The sequence below is a fragment of the Orycteropus afer genome, unplaced genomic scaffold, assembly GCF_000298275.1.
Source record: "Orycteropus afer afer isolate SDZICR_OR568_19922 unplaced genomic scaffold, OryAfe1.0 scaffold00235, whole genome shotgun sequence".
NCBI classification, from domain to species: domain Eukaryota; kingdom Metazoa; phylum Chordata; class Mammalia; order Tubulidentata; family Orycteropodidae; genus Orycteropus; species Orycteropus afer.
In genome coordinates this window covers 2,036,908-2,060,498 of record NW_006921822.1, presented here as the reverse complement: position 1 = coordinate 2,060,498, position 23,591 = coordinate 2,036,908, and the positions used below count along the sequence as shown (strand labels likewise).

General features: G+C 35.6%; 1 protein-coding gene across 1 annotated transcript in view; it reads right to left on the bottom strand.

Annotated features, from left to right (window-relative positions):
- USO1 (USO1 vesicle transport factor) overlaps positions 1-23,591 on the bottom strand; it is a 126,607-nt gene that overhangs the window by 28,321 nt on the left and 74,695 nt on the right. Inside the window, 9 exon segments of the mRNA XM_042782075.1 lie at positions 520-641; positions 1,976-2,157; positions 2,307-2,425; positions 2,730-2,840; positions 13,363-13,383; positions 15,967-16,178; positions 17,271-17,425; positions 17,800-17,888; positions 20,540-20,680. Coding sequence (XP_042638009.1) covers positions 520-641; positions 1,976-2,157; positions 2,307-2,425; positions 2,730-2,840; positions 13,363-13,383; positions 15,967-16,178; positions 17,271-17,425; positions 17,800-17,888; positions 20,540-20,680 — 1,152 coding nt within the window.

Below are 23,591 nucleotides of genomic sequence, written 5' to 3'. Positions count from 1 at the left end.
CCTCAAATTTCTCCTTTATACAGCTGCCAGAGTGTTCTATGTACATGCCAGTAACATTCAACTCAAATCATGCTGTTTAGCACCTGCCTCTGCTCTTTCCTGTTTTCCTAGCTTACTCATCCTTTCAGGACTCAGCTTCTCTGCTTTGCCCAAACCTCTGCTCCTACCTAGCTAAATGAGGTGCCTCTCAGCACTGTCATAATATCTTCAGTTATCTCTATTACTGGACTTAACTTTATGTTACAGTAATCTATTTTATTTTTTATTTTATAATCTAGTTTATTTCCCCATGAGACTGTGATATGGAAACATGTCTGTTTCATGTCTGTACCCACAACATCCTACACAGTGCTTAGCATATTAAGTGCTCAGTTTGCTGAATACTCAGATGGTTTTGATTTAGGGAAAAAATGAGTTTTATTTTCTTTATCTTCTTTCATTTGAAGTGCCAGGAAAAATTCTCACTACAGCAATATGAGTCAATATATCAGAAAGTGTGTACAATTCACTAGGACTTACCTGTTCTCGAATCATATTTTTGTAATGAGTCACAATACTGTCATGTTGTTCTAATGTTTTCTTTACCTCTTCTTCTTTCTTATCCTCTTCACTGGACTTATAAATAGCCTTAGTTATAACACCTGTAAAGGAAAGCTTTTTAAAATTTGTCTTAAGAGGGAAACCAAAGTCTCAGAGAAGAAACTATTCTACAGGGCTAATAGCCTACATGTACAAGGGCCTCATCAATCCTGAGACCAGAAGAAATAGACGGTGCCTGGATCCTGAGACCAGAAGAACTAGATGACACCTGGTTACCACTACCTATCATCCTGATCAGGGCCACAATAGATGGACCCTGAAAGAAAAGGAAAAAAATGTGGAAAAGAACTCAAATTCCTAAAAAGTCCAACCAACTTAAAAACTAGACCAACTGAGACTAGAGGACTTCCTGAGACTAGTGCCCTTAGACACTCTTTAACCTTGAACCGAAACTATTCCCAGGTTACCTTTTAGCTAAATAACATTAAAAATGAAGGGTATTGCCTGTCAGTACAGTGCTCCATCAAAAAAAAAAAAAAAAAAAAAAAAAAAAAATTTTGATAAACCCAAAAGGGAGGGGGCCCCTCAAAAAAAAAAAAAAAAAAAAAAAAAAAAAAAAAAATCTGTATGAGACCAAAAGGTCAGTGGTCACTCTAAAGCAAAAATAAGAAAAAAAAGGGGTATGGAAACTAGAGTATACCCATTCTTCACTTATAGATATGGTTAGTTTTCAAAGGCCAGGTCATTATGTGAAAATTCGCATTATGTGAAAATGGAGGATGACCATATCAGATCACAAAATGGAAGATGACTACATTATATAATGGCCAAACCACTGAGAATCCTGGCCTAGCCAAGTTGACACATAATCTTAACCATCACAGCCAGCATTACTCTCACCTAGCACCTTGGAGTTTGTTACTGCCACATGTACATTGTTAATACAAAAAACAGCTGGATAGCAGTTTTTTACTATTGCTGTAAATGTGAAGTGTCAGATAATGAGACAGTACATGAGGAGTAGGTATACTAAGAAACGGAAGAAGTAAAATGCAATTAAAGAGAATATTAACACATTGTGAAAAATGTAACTAATGTCATTGAATGATTTCTGAAAAAAATAGGAGTCTATTTTGCTATGTAAACTTTCACTGAAAACATAAAATATTATTTTAAAATGTGTCTTAAGTATTTTAAATACAATTTTATTTTAAATCTTAATTAGTAAAAACATATGACCTAACTCCCTGACAGATAAGAAATAATCTTTGCAATCTTACTTAAAGCCAAAGGTCCTTCAAAGGGCTACAGAAAAGGGATAGGAAACCAACCAACCCACTTTTAGGCTCATTATATAATCTGCATGTGTCCAGAAAATACATAACATAATCATAGGTTCTTTCAATAAATATCAACACAAAGCCTCTTGTCTTACCTTCAAGTTCTTTTACCAGCTTTGTAAACTCATGATCAAATATCATGTATTCCGGACTGAGAAAGTTTGGCTGGGGTTTCTGAGATGCTCTAGAATATAACTCATGTTTGCTAATAAATCCTAGTTTCTCTATGAAATTCTCTTTGCCAATCCTCTTCTCTATAAGTTGTTTTAGTTTCTCTCTACAGAGATAAGCATATTGAGTTTGGGGAAAAAAAGTCATAACAAAACATAAAATCTTACTTTACATTATACTTTAGGAGAAAAAAAATATCATTATCTCTTGATGCACTAACAAGTCATTTTCCCATAGCATTTTCCCCTTACTTACTTCATGTAGTTCTCAAGTGAGTTATCATTGAAGTATATCGAAATGCCCAATAAAAGGGCACATAAGCCTTGGACCAACTGCTCTTCCTCTCCAAGATTTTCTGCAATTTGTCCTGTAAGCTGAAATCTTTGTTAAGGAGGCCAAAGATTCATAAGAGAACTTGAATACCTTATTTTGTAAAACAAAAATCCCTATATTTACAGTCTAATCCAGTATAAAACACAGGCAATGGTGGACACACACACACACACACACACAGCGTAAGTAATATTACCATTTTAACAGTTTAAAAAGTTGCAACATAAGTAAGATGCTGGAGAATTCCAATACTTTGGGTTTAGCACTACTTCTAATTAAGAGGAAAAAATATAAACAGGTAAAAGATAAATACTTACCTGTATTTTACTAAAACATAAAGGATACAAATGGAACATTGGCTGAATTGTGAAGAAAATGCGTTACTGCAATGGGGCAGTTGCTTAACCAGGTACAGAGCAACATTAATAATCCAACTCTTGTCTGTATTTTGCTTCCCTGCAATAGATAAGTTGACAAAAATCTCTTTCCATTCATTTCAGTTTTTTTAAACTTACAGTTGCACTAAGACCTCTCCTCATTATAAAAATTATTTTCACATCTGATGAAAAATGTGTCAGGAACGCAGATCTTAGAAACTGAACGAGAGAATGCATTCTTGTGTCCTCTATCGGCTGCACTTCCAAAAAATGAACAGAGAGTAGAAATTAGAATTGATTCATGCTCATAAGCATGTAATGGGTTATCTAAAATCCTACTAGAAAAACCTAGTCTGCTAAAGAAAGAATTTATGATGTGGATTTTTTTTTTTAAATCAATCCTAAAACAATTTATAGTTAACACAAATTTGCCTGGTACATTTGGTGATAAGTTTGCAATCAGAGTCTTAAAAACAAGTTCCGATAAAAAGACAAATTCTACTTCCTTCAAAAAGCAGCAAGGAAAAAAAAAATTATCAAGAAAAAAGGTTTATCAAGTAAAATATAAAGAAATAATTTCCTGAATCATTTAGCCGAATTCCATGAGGGATTATATTCTTTACCAAAAATAATCAAGGAGAAAAAATTTTTAAAAAGTTTGCTAAGTGCCCCAAATCACTAACTATACTGCTACCAAGTACAGTTAAACTGGAAATCAGCATGTTCATCAAAATTATTCATTTTCTGAATTTTAATATGTTTTTATCTCCTATATGGAATACTCATAGTTTATAATATTGCCACTGTCTATACTTGTATTACTATAACTTGTATTATTTTTTAAGAAAAGCAAAGCTTGTTTGAAATAAAATAATGGAAAATAGCATAGTAATGCATCACTTTGGAGCAATTTCATGAAATATTCAAAATACAATTATTCAAAGATCTAAACAGGGAATGGATTTAAAGTAACTATCACTGTGTTTGACACAAATATCTACTATTTAGACTTCTCTAATTACAGGAACCTTGATGTCAATGTCTTGGCCTCTTTATAATCCATTTTGAATATATTAATACTGAATTAAAGAAGTTCAAAGTAGACCTCTTCAAATGCTTTGCCAAGTAAGCATTAATAGCATGGATTCACTTCTTATATGATATGTTATTTTTAGTTCCTTGCCTCTATGTCACTGTTATGTTCACAGTATATCATCATGTTACCCATGTAAACTGAAAAGTTAAAAATATATAGTTATTCTCAATTGACTACATGTCACAGAGAAATTAAAACTACCTACTCAAGTGCCTAAGACACTTGACTGCTAACCAGGAGGCTGGCGGTTCAAACCCACCAGCCACTCCTTGGAAGGAAGGTTGGGCAATCCTACTTCCGTAGTGATAACTGCCTCGGAAACCCAAGGAGGGGTCGCTAGGAGTCGGGGGCCGACTCTATGGCAAATAACAACAACAACAACAACAACTCAAGTTAAAAAAATACAAATTTTTGTTGATTTCCCCTGGTTATTTATGCTTACTATTACTCAAAATAACCCTGTGCAGGTACCAAATATACCTACACCGTATATACCAGAGCAGCCCATCAAATCCCTGGGCAAACAAAAATGGAATTAGATTCAAATCTGAATCTTTTAGAAGTATGTCCTTTGAGGTCAAATTGAAAGATGAGAAGAGCAAAGTTGAACATAACCAGTTAGAACCAGTCAGGAGACAGAACAGTCCATTTACAATAGCAAGAAAAAGATAAAGTGCTTAGGAATGAACCTAGTCAAGAAGGTATAAAATCTAAACAAAGAAAATTTTAAAACATTCCCCAAGGGCAAAAAAGTAAACATAAAGTAATAGAAAGACACACCTGTTCTTACCTAACAAGATTCAATATCATGAAGATGTTAATTCTACGTTAATGTGCACCAAGTAAAAATACCAACAGGCTTTTTTTTCCCCTGACCTAAACCACCTGATTCTCAAGTTTTTCTGGAAAAATAGAAAGCAAGAAAAACTACAGAAACTCTGGGGAAAAAGAAAAAAATCACAAAAGAGTAATGATGGGGAACTAGCTTATGAACAGACAGGAATCAAGAGACAGAACAGAAAGTTCAGGTATGTATAGCAAGGATTGTGAGACTGGCACAGGAGGGCAGTGTTTCATTCTGTTGTACACAGGGTCACTGTGAGTCGGAGCCAACTTGATGGCACCACACACCACCACCACCACAACCAGAATTTAGTTTATAAAAGAGGTAGCATATAAACAAACATCCGTGGGTTACACAGAGACTTAAAAGAGTGTTGGGACAACTAGAGAGCTATCTAGAAAAAAAGATCACCTGTCCTTATCTTAGCCGGTTCAATGAGAAAAAAGGAACAAAAAATACAATGTAGAAAATGATACCAGAAAGTATGAGATGAAAATTTAGGCCAGTTCACTGAAATCTTGAAGTGACAAAGATATCGCTTAAAATGTAGAAGCAATAAAAGAGAAGTTTGACAAATTAGACCAAATGTGCCAAAAAAATCAAACCAAAATAAAACACGACAAAAGCCTGCCAACCAAAATAATACACCAAAGACAAAACACAAATGGGGGGTGGGGGTAGAGAATTATAATTCATGTCAAAGAAAAAAGGTTAAACTCTGTAACATAAAATACAAAATTTTATATTTACAATATAAATGAGAAATTATTAATGACCCAATAGACAAATGGGCAAAGGATATGCAATATAAGAAAAGAGTTCATGGAAAAATTTCAAATGGCCTACAAACATGGAAAACAACCCAATCTCTTATAGAAACAAATTAAAACTGAGAAACCATTGGCAAAAATCCAAAAAATATGACAATATGCTGTTGATGAAGCTGTGGGGAAACAGGTACTCTAGTATACTGCAAGTATATATATTGCTAGTGGAAGTGCAAAACAGAACTAAGTGAAAAAAACCAAAGTGCAGAACAATAGACATGCATTAGAAAGCACTGAAGACTAATAGAAATGAATGGAAGGTAGAACTAAGGCTTTCTATTGTATACATTTTTATATCATTCTGATTTCTAAACCATGTTATTATATTACCTATTTCTCTCTCTTTGTATATATATTTTTAGAACTGAAGTTTTAATTCTAAGAAGGGCAGGTAGAGTATCAATGAAATTTGGTTGGCTCTTCCACTCTCCTACCTTGTACAAATTCAATATGCTATCTGGTCTCCAATTTTCTAATTTAATAAACAAGAAGCATTGGATTAAACAATCTCAAACTTAGAAGCTTTGAAGCCAAAATGTCTGGATTCATATCCTGCGTCTATAACTCAATAGCTGTGAAACCTAAGGCAATTTACTTCTTTTTCTCATCTTGAAATTGGGATAGCAGTTAATTCCTATTTCATAGGGTTGTTAAGTAGATTAAATAGGCTCATACATGTCAGGTTAGAACAGTGCATTATGCACACAGTAAGTGCTCTACAAATAATTTTTATTATTACCATTCCTTTTAACTGTGCAATTCTGATTGTATATATTAGCATATTAAAACCTAAGTTAATGCCTCAAATTTAAAATAGAAGGCAGAATAAAGTTTCAACTGGGAAAATGAAAAAAAAAAATACTGGGATAATTTTTTAAAAAAACTTCAGTGAAGTAACAGGCAATCCTCACTTTGTGCTGTGCTAACATAAAGTTGTGTACAGTGTAACCATGCAAAGCGAGGGCTGCAATATGCTTTTGTGCACATTGTATTTTTCTGATGAACATCAAGTTATGATTTCTAACTGGAAAAAAAAAAAAGGGAGATAATTAATGTTTCAAAAGAAAGAGATGTTTAACTAATCTATGTTTTTATCTAATCGGGAACATGCAATCATATCAAGTGATGTTAATTTAGAGTTTAATAACATGGAAATACCTACAAGAAAAACACAGAATATAAAATGGAATCAAATGTATGATCACTGCTAGGTAAATAAACAGTACAAAAAGTGACTGGAATTTTAAGTGATTCTTTCTACCTTCTATTTTTCTAACATTTTCAAAATGAAGAACCACTAAACAGTAAAAGAGATAAAACTCATGAAAAAGGTTTAAAAGAACACAAATGCTATAGTACTTTTAACATCTATCTATCTAAACATACACACATACTTGTTGTTGTTGTTGTTGTTATGTGCCATTGAGTCGGACTCGACTCATATCGACCCCTCCTTGGGTTTCCCAGGCAGTATCACTACGGAAGTAGATTGCCCCATCTTCCTTCCAAGGAGTGGCTGGTGGATTTGAACCGCTAGCCTTCTGGTTAGCAGTCAAGTCCCTTAGGCACTACTACCAGAGCTTATATACACACAATATATAATGTTAAGAAGATGATCAACATAATCCTGCTCTATACATAAAACTGGAAATAGAGATTAGAGGTGATCAAAATATTCTATATCTATCAGTTTGCTGAATTATTTCCAACCTAAAAGGCAATGCCCCACATGACTAAAATGATATTCAGTTGTTTAAATCAAGAAAAAGTATAGACCTTTTCCCAGCTCCCCAGAATGTGTGGAACATTGAAGGTGATTTGGAAAAATAAAGAGATTTAAATGATAGTTTCAGTGGATTCAGATGATTTACTTAGTACATAAACTACAGATTTTACAGGATAGAGAAGCATGATGACCAAAATAATTGAGGGTGAATCATCTTATGTTTAACATAAGCTATTGTTTCCCCTGTTGCATTTTCTCACCATTTGTCTGTCACTCTGTCATACTGTGGTGGCTTGCATGTTGCTGTGATGCTGGAAGCTATACCACCCAGTATTTCAAATACCAGCAGGGTCACCCATGAACAGGTTTCAGCAAAGCTTGCAGACTACAACACATTAGGAAGAAGGACCTACTTCTAAAAAAACTAGTCTGGGAAAACCTTATGAATAGCAGCAGAACATTGTCTGATACAGTGTTGGAAGACGAGTCTCTCAGGTTGGAAAGCACTCAAAGTATCACTGAGGAAGAGCTGCCTCCTCAAGGTAGAGTTGACCTTAATGACATGGATGGAATAAAGCTTTTGTGAACATTATTTGCTGATGTAGCACGACTCAAAATGAGAACAAAGAGCTGTGAATACCCATTAATAACTGGTAGGTGCAATGTATGAAGTATGAATCTAGGAAAGCAGAAGTTCTCAAAAATGAAATAGACAGATATGACAGATATGACAGGCGTTTCCTCCCCCTCCAAACAAACAAACAAACAAAAACCAAACTCACTGCCATAGAATCAGATCCAACTCATAGCGAACCTCCCTTGGGTTTCAGAGGCAGTATCACTACAGATGTACATTGCCCAACCTTCCTTCTGAGGAATGGCTGGTGGGTTTGAATTGTCAGCCTTCTGGTTAACAATCAAATGCTTTAGGAACTACACCACCTGAGCTCCTATGATAGCATTAGTGAGCTGAAATGGACTTGTATTGGCCATTCTGAATTATACTATTATGTAGTCTAGTATGCCAGGAATGACAAATTGAAGAGGAATGGAACTGGACTCATCATCAAAAAGAATATTTCAAGATCTATCCTGAAGTACAATGATATCAGTGATAGGATAACATCCATATGCCTATAAGAAAAACTAGTTAATATAACTATTATGCATTAACCACTAATGCCAAAGATGAAGAAATTAAGATTTTTACCAACTTCTTCAGTCTGAAATTGGTCAGACATGCAATAAACAATCATTGATAATTGCTGGTTATAGGAATGTGAAAGTTGGAAACAAAGAAGCAGCATCAGTATCTGGAAAATATGGCCTTGGTGAAAGAAAGGCCAGAATCACATGATAGAATTGTGCAAGAACAGCAACCTAGTCACTGGAAATAACTTTTTCAACAATATAAGTAGCAATTATATAAATAGACCTAACCAACTGGAATTCATAGGGATCAAATAGATTACATCTACGGAAAGAGATGAAGGAGAAGCTCAATATCATCAGTCAGAACAAGGCCAGAAGCCGAATGTGGAACATACACCAATTCCTCATATGCAAGTTCAAGTTCAAGCTGAAGAAAATTAAAACAAGTCCGTAAGAGCTAAAATACAACCTAGAGTATATCTCACCTGTATGTAGAGACCATCTCAGGAATAGATGTGAGGCACTGAACACTAATGACTAAAGACCAGATGAGTTACAGGAGGGCATCAAGGGCATCATGCATGAAGAAAACCAAAGAGTCATTAAAAAGACAGGAAAGGAAGAAAAGACCAAAACAGATAGCAGAAGAGACTCTGAAACTTACTCTTGAATGTAGAGTAGCTAATATGAATGGGAGAAATAATGAAGGAGAAGAGCTGAAGAAGATTTCAAAGGGTGGCTTGATTAGACAAAGTAAATTATTATAATGAAACGTGAAAAGACCTGCAGTTATAAAACCAAAAGAGAAGAAAATGCCTGGCATTTCTCAAAGCTCAAAGAAGTGAACAAAAAACTTCAAGTCTTGAGTTGCAATACTGAAGGATTCTATGGGCAAAAGCTGAACGACACAGGAATCATTAAAAGAAGATGGAAAGAATACAGAGTCACCGTACCAAAAAGAACTGGTCGACATTCAGCCTTTTCAGTAGCTTGCTTATGATCAATAACTGATGGCAGTGAAGGAAGAAGTTCAAGCTGCACTGAAAGCACTGGTGAAAAACAAGGCTCCAGGGCTGATGGAATATGCATTGAGATCTTTCAACAAGTAGTTGCAAATCTGGAAGCACTCACTCTTGTTCCCATTCCAAAGGAAGGTGGTCCAACAGAATTATCAAACAATATCTAATGTCACATGCAAGAAAAATTATGCTGAAGAAACTTAAAAAGTAGTTGCAGCAGTATGTCAACAGGGAACTACCAAAAATTCAAGCTGGATTCAGAAGAGGACATGGAATGAGGAATGTCACTGCTGATGTCAGATGGATCTTGGCTGAAAGCATAAAATACTGGAAAGATGTTTTAAGAGATGGACGACAGATGCTAATACCAACCAATGTGTCCACAATGCCACATTGCCATTAACACCAAACACTAGGCTATACAGATAAACACATAAACACCTGAGATGATCAGACGGGGGTCAGTGAACAGAGGTATACTCTAGACCAAGGATAGATTCAGCTGAGGCTAATCTTGGACAGATACCAGTGATACAAAATACCTGCAGTCCCTACAGAAACAACAGAAGACAGACACAGAGTAATCCCTCACAGACATCCAGACACTATGGGACAGAGATCCAATAGATCTATTGCCTCAGAACCATAGTACTGGGGACACCAGACTCAAGTGGCACAACAAAATACATAAAAGCATTGCTCCACATCCTATATTGGTGAGTAGTGACTGGGGTCTTAAAAGCTTTCAAGCAGCCATCTAAGATGCAACTAATGGTCTCCTAATGTCAGAAGTGAAGAAGAACACACACACACACACACACACAAGAGCATTTAGAAGCAATCAGCCCTTGAGACCAGAACTAGATGGTGCCCAGATACCAATACCAACCATTCAGGAAAGGATCAAATCTGGAGATCCTGGATAGAGTGGGAGGGAAAATGTGGAACAAAATCCACAAACTCTATAATGACCAGAATTACTGGTCAGATGAAATCTGGTGAGACTCCTAATACTATGGCCCTGGAATACATTCTGCGCCTGGAATAAAACTGACCTCCAGGGGCGGGCTCTCAGCCCAATAGTGAACAAGATGTACACGCAGACCATTCAACCCAGGACGACACACCCACATACTCTATGGTAATACATCTCTCAGAGCAATAGACCATGGGACACAGAGGACCTACATTCAAACTGAGGAAACACAGGACAAACAGGAGTGCATAAATAGGAGGGGCCCAGGGGGAGCATTGCAGGGTAAGGAGGGAAGGAGACTGGGTTAGGGTTGGACATGGCGAATGGGGAATGAAACTAAATGTATGCATTACATTGAATGTAAAACAAGCTCTTAAAATAAATAATAATAATAATAATAAAAAGTACATAGCCCTGAATTAAAATAAAAAAATGAAAATAAAAATAAAATACTGGAAAGATGTTTACCTGTATTCTATTGACTATCTGAAGACATTCAACTGTGTGGATCATAATAAATTATGTATAACATTGCAAACAACGGGAATTCCAGAACACTTAACTGTGGTCATGCAGAACCTGAGAAATAGTCATTCAAACAGAACAAGGAGATACTGCATGGTTTAAAATATGGAAAGATATGCATCAGTGTTGTTTCCTTCCACCATACTTAATCTGTATGCTGAACAAATAATCTGAGAAGCTGGACTATATGAAGAAGAATGCAGCATCAGGGCTGGAGGAAAATCATTAACAACTGAGATATGCATATGACACAAGTTTGCTTGCTGAAAGCAAAGAAGACTTAATGTACTTACTGATAAATATCAATGACTACAGCCTTTGGTATTTATTAAACTTCAACATAAAGAAAACAAAAATCCTCACAACTGGACCAATAAGCAACATCGAGACAAATGGAGAGAAGATTGAGTTGTCAAGGATTTCATTTTATTTGGATCCACAATCAACAGTATGGAAACAGCAGACAAGAGATCAAAGGACATACTGCATTGGGCAAATGTGCTTCAAAAGACTTCTTTAAAGTGGTAAAAAGCAAAGACATCACTTTGAAGCCTAAGGTGTACCTGATTCAAACCATAGTATTTTCAATTGCCTCACATGCATATGAATATGGAAGACCTAAGAAGAACTGAAGGAGCTTTGGTAGTGTAATCGGTAAAGCATTTGGCTGCTAACCAGAAGGCTGGTGGTTCAGACCCACTAGCTGCCCTGCAGGAAGAAGATGAGACAATCTACTTCCGTAAAGATTTACAGCCTTGGAAATGCTATGGGGGTTGCTATGAGTTGGAACTGACTTGATGGCAGTGGGTTTTGGTTTAAGAAGAATTGATACCTTTGAATTATGGTGTTGGTGAAAAATACTGAATATATCATGGACTACCAGAAAAAGGAACACATCTGTTCTGGAAAAAGTACAGCCAGAATACTCCTTAGAAGCGAGGAGGGCAAGACTTCATCTTACATACTTTGGACATGTTTATCAGGTAGGACCAGTCCCTGGAGAACGACATCATGCTTGGTAAAGTGAAAAAGAGTAAAACCTTCAATGTGAGGGGTTGACACCACGGCTGCAACAGTGGGCTCAAGCAGAGCAATGACTGTGAAGAAATTGCAGGACCAGGCAGTATTTCGTTCTACAGGGTCACTATGAGTTGGAACTGACTCAACGGCACTGAACAACCACAACCCCACTGCATTTTCTAAATTAAAATTCTCTTATTCCTACTTTGCACATTTCCAAAAGGAGCTCTGGTGGTGCAGTCGTTAAGGCATTCAGCTGCCAAGCAAAAGGCTGGCAGTTTGAACTCACCAGCCACACCACAGGAGAAAGATGAGGTCATCTGCTTCTGTAAAGATTTACAGCCTTGGAAACCCCATAGGACAGTTCTACTCCAGGGTATTTCCATTTTATTATCTTTGAATTGTGTACTTAAAAAAATGAAATGCTAAAGTTGTCAACTTTTAGTGTTCAAATATGAAAGTGAAGTTCATGTATCATGATCAAATATACTTTCTAGCGGTTGTCTCCTGGGATACAGAATTAATAGGAAGGGGCATGACAGAACTTTCTTATTTTGAGTGATAGCTACAGAAATATATTTGACCATACGTCTAAAAAATTATCTTTGAAATAACTGACATATATATTACTTTCTGTAACATTAAAAATTCTCAGGCTAAAGCTACAGTTAATACTGTGTTAAATCATGCTCAGACACACAAATACAAATCCTAACAGAACCTTGGATATTACTACTCACACTGTACTATTAAAACACATGCTTAAACATGGGTAAGTAAGGTATACTCTTCTTTGTCAAACGGGGGAAAAAATCCAAAATACCCACATATACAAAAATCCAAAGCAAACACAAGTAACACCATGCTCCACAAACACATCAAAAACTAATCTTCAACAGTAGATGCAGCATAGGGGCTATACTAGAATAATCCATAATATTTCATTTAAGATATTTCAAATTATCAAATTTTATTTACTATTGCACTTTTGAAATAATATAAGCAAGAAGGTCATCATATTCTTTCACATACTGATTAATTAAAGCCAAAATTTTAACTCTAAATTTTACTTCCTTTTAAAAAGTTTCAGGAGAAATAAAGAAGCAAGTTTGGGAAAATAAAACACGCACAAAAAAACACCCCAAACCAAAGAATTACAGAAATGCAAGCATCCCAGGAAGAAGCTTAAGTACAGCTTCAGATTCCTATTCCCAGTCTTTAGCACACCACTACAATATCCCACGGAGAAAAAGGGGAGAGCCACTTATGATAGCAATAAATTTGCTGACATAAGAAAGTGTAAGTAGAATATAACTTCAAACAAGCAGTTAACAAAACCGATTAGCAAAACCCAAGACAAAGATAAAGCCTTGCTTGTGAGAGGAAAATGCCTAAGCTTAATCAGGTGATACATACCCGTCTGTCGATCTTATCACCCTGCAAATTATACATTAAAAATTATTCATAAATATTACTACTTTTGAAAAGTTTAAACCTAGAAAAAAAAATTCCTCAAATACTTTTATACAATCTTTTTATAAAGGCAAACCAATAATTTTAGGCAAGAGAGTTCTAATATTTTATCATATGAAAAATGAATACATAGTTTAGGGGATAAAGGATGATTTTAATCACATCTGCTCCTCACTTACCAACTATCTGTCATCCAATATTTTGTATTTACGACAACAGTAAAAAATCTATTATCTGACTATTTTGCACATTAACGGGCACGGCAGCAATGGCTGCAGACCCTCAAGTAGGGTCTCTGGAGAATCTTCAGGTCATACTGCCCCCACCCTCCTACTGGTACCATCCAGCTGCTGCATTGGGTGGGGGTGGGGTGGAGTGGGGTAGTTGCTCCTCCAGGGCCACAGTCTCCCAGCAGATGTGCAGGCAGCACTGAGACAGAGGGTGCCTATCTGGTTTTCTAACTCCTACGTAATTTGAGGCCCTTCAGCTCAAAATTACTGTGGGGTGGAAAGGGAGGAAAGAAAGAGGCACTGGAGAGGATGTTTGGAAGAAATCTGTGCAAGTTTTATGACACCCCAAAGTGAGTCTAGCTGGGCCTAAACTGGGCCTGAAGCCTCTGCCTCCGTGGGGCCAGGTACATGGCCAGGCTCCTGGCACCCTGACGGGAAGCCCTGAGCCTGGGTGACTTGGTAGGCCTGGAGGGCAGAGCAAGTTCCAGGATCAGACATAGGACTTGCAAGAGTGGGAGTGGAGGCCTCCAGACAGCAAGGGAAGCTCTGAGTTGGCGCAGGAGGAAGGTTTAAGTGGTTAAGCCATGGCTCTAGTCACACAACCCAACTTTATTCAGCTTCGTCTCCACCAAGCCTCCTTTTTCACAGAGGAATAATCCATAACTAGACTCATTACAGTAATGAGCGTATCAGTAAATCTTAGCTGTTATTATTTCTATGCTTATATTTTCTAAAAAAGGAGCTCTGGTGGCATAATGCCTAAGGCATGTGACTGCTAACCAGAAGGCTGGCGGTTCAAACCCACCAGCCACTCCTGGGAAGGAAGATTGGGCAATCTACTTCTGTAGTGATACTGCCTTGGAAACCCAAGGAGGGGTCGCTATGAGTCAGATCCGACTTGATGGCAGTGAGTTTGGTTTATTTTTTGGTATTTTCTAAAAAAAAAAAAGCAGACAAATGGATGATCTGAAAAGAGAAAAAAAAGTTCCTTCATTTTTTGTATAACACCAATTTTCGCATAATGACCTGGTATTTGGAACCCAACCATGTTGAAAAGTGAGGAGTGAATGTAGTAACACTAAGTTACTTAGAGTGCAAAAGCAATTACCTTGAGGATTTCTCATTATTCATTAATTTTAATTACCATGTTAAAATGAAGTATGTGGTAGTTAATTACTCTTTGGTTTAAGAAAAGCTTTTTCAGTAGACTGCAAAATGAGAACCTGGCAATGCCAAGTATAAAATAAGTAAAGGTATGACTACTTTGGGGTAGTTTCCTTAATCACCAAAGATAAATGATACATCAAAGACAAAATAAGTTTTCAATAGAAATATAATAATTTCAAACATTTAACTCCTTTTTCACCATAATTAACTTTAAAGCTTTAATTTAATTTCCTATGATGGCACTGATGTTTCTTGAAGAAATATATTGATAAAAGCTCACAATAACGAACAACTGAGTGTGACAAAATTAAAAACTAAAGAATAACACAGCATGTCACCATGGGGAGTGGGTAGGATAATTCTACTGCTATAGCAGTGGACAGAGCAATTTTAGGTATTCAAATTTTTACGCTTCCTCAGTGACCCTGAATGTTGATGACTTTATAGTTTTACTAAAGCATGAACTTGAATTTTCTAGCAGTGTCTACGATGGCACACGTGGGCAAATCATCTAATAAGTATTATTCCTAAACACCAAACAGCCACACTTCCAATAAAACTTTATTGCTTCATTAAGAGTCTAAAGGAACATGAAAATTTTTAGTTATGTTTTTCTATATCTTATTGGGTAAGTTATATATCTTAGAGGTTTGAGATCTCACAAACATCAAGGAGTAGGTATACTGTGTAACTACATAAGCACTATCTTTGCTTTCTGGACAATCAATTCTCTGTGGGAAGAAAGAGAGGGAGGTACCCAGCTATGAACCATCCTTTTCGATTCTTTCTCATAAACTGATGTGAATTCAGTTACTGAGAACAAAGAGAAAATAACATGCAGTCACACTGTGGATGATTTTAAGCACAATCAATAAACAAACAAACAAAAATTCCTTTCTGCCCAGAACATGTATTTCCATCACGATGTAGACCTTATAATTATTTGGCAAAAACATCTCTGTAAGAGTATCTATTGCTTTTTTCCTACAAAACTGATTCTAATTATAATCAACTAATAAGCACAAAGTCCCCTCCCTTTTCTGTTTCATCTACATCTACTAGGGATATTCCTACATCCTTGTATCACTGACACCACAACACACAGCCAAAATTTCTTTTCTCCTCAGGGAAGGTACATGAAATACTTTACCTGTGAAAGGATGTTGGTGCACTGTTGTAGTAAAGAAACTGGAGGGTTGCCGATACTTGTAGCAAGTTGAACCCTGAGCAACTGTTCTTTCTGAGTAGCATTTTCTTGCAAAGCATGGGCAAGGGCCACAGCAGCACACCAGTTTGAAAGTGAATCAGGAGAAAACAGACCACCACATAATAACTGACCAGCTGAGACTGAATTACCTGTTGCTGCAAAGATGGCAGACAGATGACAATACATTAGATTTCTATTGTGTAATTAGATTTCTATTGTGTGATTAGATTAAATAAAAAAACATGTAACTAACTGTTTTCTATACTCACAAAGAGCAGGAAATGGTATTAAATACTATTTCAAATTTGTTAATTAATAATGTTAAGTAATATTTACAAAATAAAAGTCTGCTTTCCAAAATGAGATACACACACACACACACACACACAAAAAAAACAGACAAAGGAATTTTATAAGAGAAGTAGCAGAACAAAGATATGTTAGAAGATATTTTAGGCAACAAGTTAATAATGGTAATATTCCAGAAAATTATTAGCTTGATTAAACACAACATTTCTAAAGCAAATTCAAGGAAATGCCACATTTAATTTTATTCCACTACATCCAGAGTCTTATTTTCATTTACTTTGAAAATGAATTTTGATAAAATATGATTAAGTTATTAAAAAAACCTTCACAATTTATGCAATTAAAATGAGTTATATAGATCTCTGCAATTACCTTTACCAGACTGCTCATAAAGTTTAAAGTTAACAAAGGTAAATATTTAAAGAAATTATCTTAAGTGAAATGAAATATTTAAAGAGCCATATAAGGGACAATGACTGTAACTATACTAGATAACTAGAACAAAAAGTTACATTTGATTTAATCATAAGATTTATCATTAGAGTGGTAACTACTATTAATAGCAGTTTCTATTTACTGAGTATTATGTACACCAGGTATTGGGGTAAGTACTTTACTTATGTAATTGATTAATCCCCATAACATTCCTAATGAGGTATCATCCTCACAAGCAGACAAGTATCATTATTCCCACATAACTTGATAAGACTCAAGTGCAATAACTTGCCCAAAATTACACAGCAAGAGAAGTGGAAATTCTACAATGTAAACTCTAGTCAGATTCCAAGCCTGTTCTCTAAATTTATTTGTAGGTTTTGAAACACAGAATTTTTTCTAATCATATATTTCAGGCTAAAACATAGAGACAAAGATTTAATTAAAAGCTTTAAAAATAATTATTTACCTTTCAAAATAGAAATTATAACTAAATTATTTACCATCAATGGTGGAAGGCAGGAGTGTTGACACAATTTCTCCTTGTCCTTTTTGGTTTTTATATAAGAAGCACTGGAAACAATAGAGAACAGCACAGCGCAGTACAAATGGCTGCCTCTCATTGACCATGGACATGAGAAGCACCACAATTGCTGGTCTGTTGCATTTAAAAACAAAAGAAAAAAATGAAACATTAAAATCCAAGAAAACAAATCAGTACACCTTATCATTGTGTTGACTGAAGAACCATATCCAGAATACCAACAAGTTAAGTATTTTCATCTCCATTTCATAGAAAAGGAAATTGCAGCTCAGGGATATCAAGTTATTTGCTTGCTTAAGGCACATAACTAGGATGTAGGAGAGGTGCTACCTGAACCCAAACATCAACATATTTATCCTGTCAGATAATTCTTAGTTTAAAACCACACAGGTGAACTTCTTAAAAGAGTAAGACGTATATATGAGATATACTAACAACCCAAAGAAATTTATTTCCTCACAGGAATCTCAATATTTCTCTTTTCCTACCTTGGTGGGTTTGAAGGTGCATTTACAGAAGCAAAGTAGTCCTGGTTTACTTGGCAACCTCGAATAACTTCTGATACAGTATTAATGGTCTGTTAAGAAAAAAAAAAGAATATTTAGAGAAATAAGTCAAAGAAGAAGGTGTTATACCCTTCTAATTTTTAAGTTTAAATGCCAAAACTTAGACACCAAAATATCAGTGATAGCATTAATCTTGTAACATTTTCTCAAGATAAAGTTTTAAAACATTAAGAGCAGGCTTCCAATTAAAATGACACTTGACCACAGGCATTTAGTTCTTCTCTCTTTATCGAAACTTACTAAAACAACAGTAAAGAATTTTCTTATTTTAATATTACCCCATAAGGAAAATGGGAAAAAGAGACGAGATATTTTAACAAATTTATTAGATAGGCAGCAGATGGAAGTAACCTATTTATCAGAGGTAAAGATAACAATCTAAGTGTCCATGAAAGTGGATATCAATGCGAAGTGAACCATTCTGTCCTACTGAACTAGGAGAAACTCACAAACTTCTAAGAACCAAGCATCAGGAAAATGAGGAGTCAAGCAGAGTCAAAAACAAGAACTGGCTAAACATCTGTCCACAGACCACCCTTTACCCTCATCCCACTTCAGGTCTCTCTCTCAGACCACAGGAGACCAGAGGTTTGTTCTCTAGAGAAAATGAACTAAAACTCCATTCCTGGGCACATCAGGCAGAGCAGAGAACTATGGTGAGGTGTGGGGCTGACAGCAGGGAGGCAATCCAATATAAACTGTGGAACTCTCAGTTTCTTTTTTGACTTACTGGCCAGGAAGAGAATGGAGAAGTCTTCTCTGGAGAAACTAAATGGTCCCAAAGAAAACACATGCTAACACTGATACTTGGTAGACTCAAATAAGAAGAGTGCCCTGAACCCAATATAAGGAGCTCTGGTGGTACAGTGGGTAAGGCATTTATCTGGTAACCAGAAAGTTGGTAGTTCAAATCCACCAGCTACTCTGTGGGAGGAAGACAAGACAATCTACTTTGATAAAGATATATAGTCTTGGAAACCTTATGGGGGTTGACGAGGGTCAGAAGTGACTCTATAGCAGTGGGTTTGGGTTTCTTTTTTTTGGTACCTGATATGCATTTTGTGAAAACCACCATTCTACAAGTCCCTTCTGTATTTAGTTTCTCATTCAGCTTTCTAATGTCTTACTCAAATGTGAAAGAATAATCAAGAATGAAAGACATTTAAAGAAAAGCTTCAGATGAGAATAAAGTAAAAACTCAATCAAATAAGGAGAAAAACAACCAGAGAAAACACAAAAGGCAAGGAACAGATGTCAAAAAACTAAAATTAATATTCTCAAGAGAAAGAAGAGAATCTATTTCCATGAAACAAGAAAAAGATGCCTTAAAATAAAATCAGGGAATAATAAAAAATTCTAATTTAATATGTAACAAATTAAAATTTCTACTAAAGGATAAAGTTGAAGCCCATAAGAAAATAGAATAAAAGGACAAACTAGGTCCAGAAAAGGTAACAATCTATTAAGAGAGTTTCTGAAAGAGAAGAGGAAATTTTCAAGGAATAGCAAAAATATTCTCAGAACGGAAGGGCCTAAGTCTCCAGCTTGAAAAGCTCCAGTTAAGTGTCAAAAACAACTGGATTAAAAAAAAAAAAAATCTAGGGTATGGTGCCTCATCAATAAATTTCAGAAAACCAGAAACGAAGAAAAGATCCTAAAAGTTTCTACAGGGAAAAAGCAAGTTACATAAAGAGGGTTAGGATTCAGAATGTCTTCAGACTTCTTAGCAACAACATTGGAACAATGTTTTGAAAGTTGAATATTTGTGATTTTCAACCTTGAATTCCACACCTAGCCAAACACTAAATAACTGTAATGGCAGAGGAATGACATTTTCAGACATGCAAAGGCTAAGATAAAATTCTATTCCCATTTACACTTCTTCAGGAAGTTAAATACAAAATAAGATAATGCACTGGGGGGAGGAGGGAACATGGGATACAGAAAACTGAAGAATCCAAGTCAAGAGAGAGTTACAAGGAAATCCCAGGAGGATGATAAAGGTAAATCCCAGAACAAGAGCTTAGCAGTGGAACTAGAGACCAATCAGCCCAGACTGAGTAGGAAGATGGAGGGTTTCTAGAAGAAGGTCTAGAGGGAGCAGGATGGTGGGTTAAGCATTTATAGTACTGATAATACAGAGATACACATAGAACCAAACAAATGAAAAAAAGAACACAATCATAACTCAGGAAAGACAAAGGGAGGTATCTATCTATAAAAGATATAGCAAATGAAGTTACAGGATAACACAAAAATTTACCTTTCCCCTCTCACTGCTAACCTTTTTTATTTTTATTCTTTGAGCATTTAAAGCAAATCTCAGGCAATACAACACTTCTCCTATAAATACTTTTGTAAGTGTTTCTAACTGATAAAGACTGCTTTTTTTAAAGCGTAATTATGATGTCGGTATTCCATCTAACAAAATTTTTATCAAAGTAAAGATGAACTACCTAAACAGATGTGAAAAGTATTAGTTTAGTTGTGAAAATACGAAATTTAAATATGAATTGCAATAAAATAATCCTGAGATGACAGGAAGGAGTGAAGTTAGAGGGTTATATAGAAGGAAAGAATAACGTCTTCATCTACTAAGGTAGAAAGCAAATATTTAGAATAGATAAATCAAGGAACTTGTTCAGGGAATGACTTAATATACCTCAGTCAGGATATCAGCAGGAACCCCAGTAGCCATCAGGATAGTGCAAAGTTGCTGCAATAACCCGCACTGGAACATAGCCTTCTGGCAGCTACTGGTACCACCGGGAGGGTTGTTGGGAGATACCAGTACACGAACAAGCTGCAAGAGAGAGAAAAAAAAAATTGTCTTTGAAGATTTGAAGAGGCTCGAGGCAGATTTGATCTATGTGAACATGAAAATCTTTGTGAAGGATTCCCTCACCTGCCCAGCCTGATCTAGATATCCTTTCCTTGGTGCTCCCATGGAAATAGTGCAGTTATAGTGCATATTATATAATGCTCCTTGCTTGAGTTCCTGTCTCCTTCAGGTGACTGTGAACTCCCAGAGAACAGACACTGCCTTGGTCATTTTTGTATCCCAAACAATAGGCAAGGTATTTGTAACACAGCACACAATCAATAACCTCTAGTTAGACTTCTGTCTTTAAAAAAAAAATTTTTACCTTTCCTCTCTCACCTCTAACCTTTTTTTTTATTCTTTGAGCATTTAAAGCAAATCTCAGGCAATACAACACTTCTCCTATAAATACTTTTGTAAGCGCTTCTAACTGATAAAGACTGCTTTTTTTAAAGCATGATTATGATGTCAGTATTCCACCTAACAAAATTAAAAATTCTTTAATATCATATCAGATGGACATCTCTACCGATAATGGGAAAAGCAAGAACAATTCTCACTAAATTTCTAGAGACAGTAGGAAAGATGGTTGAAGAAAGAGAATATTCATTATGAAGAGGAGTAAAGATGTGACAGCAGCAGCTATCCAACAATAAAAGGATTCTCTAGAATGAAATGGGCTTTCTCAGAGTCACTGGCAGTTATCTGTCCAATAATGGCACAGGAGGGATTCCTCTATGAGTAGGAGGTAGAACTAGTCTCAGTAGGAGATGAAACTAGTCATAAAACTATAATTCTATGAAAGTTAAACGTGACTAAAAAGCTTTTCAAAAAGATGTTTCTGCTAAATTTAACTCCGCAAATTTTGAATGAAAAATCTCCAACCAGATCAATTTCAATTTGCAGCACCTCATAGTTCAACCATGATTATAATTGTGATGATGAATAATTCCAACTAGGATATATGTATCCAAATAGGAAAATAATGATACATTTTCATTAGGTGGGACATAAAAGAAAAGCTGAAGTACAAGTAACTCTAAATAAAGCTATAAAGAAAGAGGGCTCTAACCCAGACCTGCTGCAACCGAGTCCATTCCCACTCATAGTAACTTGATGAGACAGAGCAGAACTGCCTCATAGGTTTTCCAAGGTTGTAATCTTTATGGAAGCCGACTGAACAGGTAGAGAAGCAGAAGTGAATTCATGGCCTTTGAAGCCATGAAAGCATCAGCTACTCAACCTTTGAGGTGGAAAATAGGTTAAAGCGGATTAAACTCAGCTCCTTTGAAGACATCTTCTTATAAGGAAGAAAAAAGCTTTACCACACTGTTGTTGTTATGTGCCATTGAGTCGTACCTGACTCATAGCGACCCCTCCTTGGGTTTCCGAGGCAGTATCACTATGGAAGTAGATTGCCCCATCTTCCTTCTGAGGAGTGGCTGGTGGGTTTGAACTGCCAGCCTTCTGGTTAGCAGTCAAGTGCCTTAGGCACTACGCTACCAGAGCTCCCATTCACCACACTAGACAGAGCCAATTAGTTTTTCACTTTTTAAAAATAAATAATACTTAAAGAACACCAAACAACTACAATACTAAACAATTCCCTTCATAAGCAGTACTCTATTCTAAATTTTTTGGGTAAAATTATACTTTAAACAGTGACATTTTAATCAAAATAATTCCTTACATAGTACTCCAAACTATAAAATAAGCTCTTTGAGTTTAAATATTCACTTTTTAGAGGGAAATATGTTGTGCCCACCATCACATCCCCTTACTCTCTCTAACCACATTTTGAAAACTACTTTTCTAGCAGAATTTCCTTTATTAAGACAGAGATGTTGAGCAAAGAGATTAAGCTTATCATTTCATGACTCTACTTCTAAAACATAAAAAATTAATTATTGAGATTAATACTGATATGTGAAAATAGAAATAATGGAAGTTGGAAGTATAGAGAAGGACTCTATGACTGTGCTCTTCTGTAAAACACCTTTTTAAACAGTTTTTAAGCATATTCTAAATGGGTTAACTATGCAATATATCATTCAAATCTAGATATTTCTGAAATGAAAGGGGACACTATAAGTAATTACAAAATGAATACTGTCTGGGTAAACTGTGACATATGGTCACCTTAATTATCAATCAATCCTATATAGGCAGCTCCCACGACATGTGACAATTTCAGACTCTAATTACTGAAGAGGTTAACCATCCAGTTTTAAGGTCCACAATTTCAGAGATGCAGGCACAATGTCAAAGACATTCACAGATCCACAGAATCATTAAAATGTTAATTAAAAAAAAATTATTTAAGGGCTGTAGAAAGGGAATTTAATAAAAGAGTAAATAAAATACTTCAAAGAATTTAATAATTTTATCTGACAAAGAAATTATTTAGGACCTTATTATCCTTACGTTTACAACTTCTACCACTGAGCTTTTACCATGAAGCTTAAATAAGACTATAGGTTGTTTTGTCAATTTAACTTTGCTATTGTTCTTAAAATCAGCTTATTAATCTTTGGAGGCAGAAATATTATCATTCATTTCCTAGCATGAAGTGCCTGGTTCTCAATAAATGTTTATTTAATTAATATATTTTTTGCGCTGAATATTTTAAGTATTAAAATATACGGTATTAAATCTCTAGTTGAAGAAGGCAGACTTAAAAAAATTCAAATCAACAATCTAACCCACTATTCTCTAATGTAAAATTATTCAGGAAACAATATATCTGGATGTGCTTTAAAATAATCCAGCAGGGCAAGAGAGGGAAATAAAAGATGAAAACAAAACTGCTAGATGTAAATAGTAATTGAATGGATAGAGAGGGAGAACAATGTGGAACAAAACTCAAAATCATTTGGAGGGGAAAAAAAAAAAA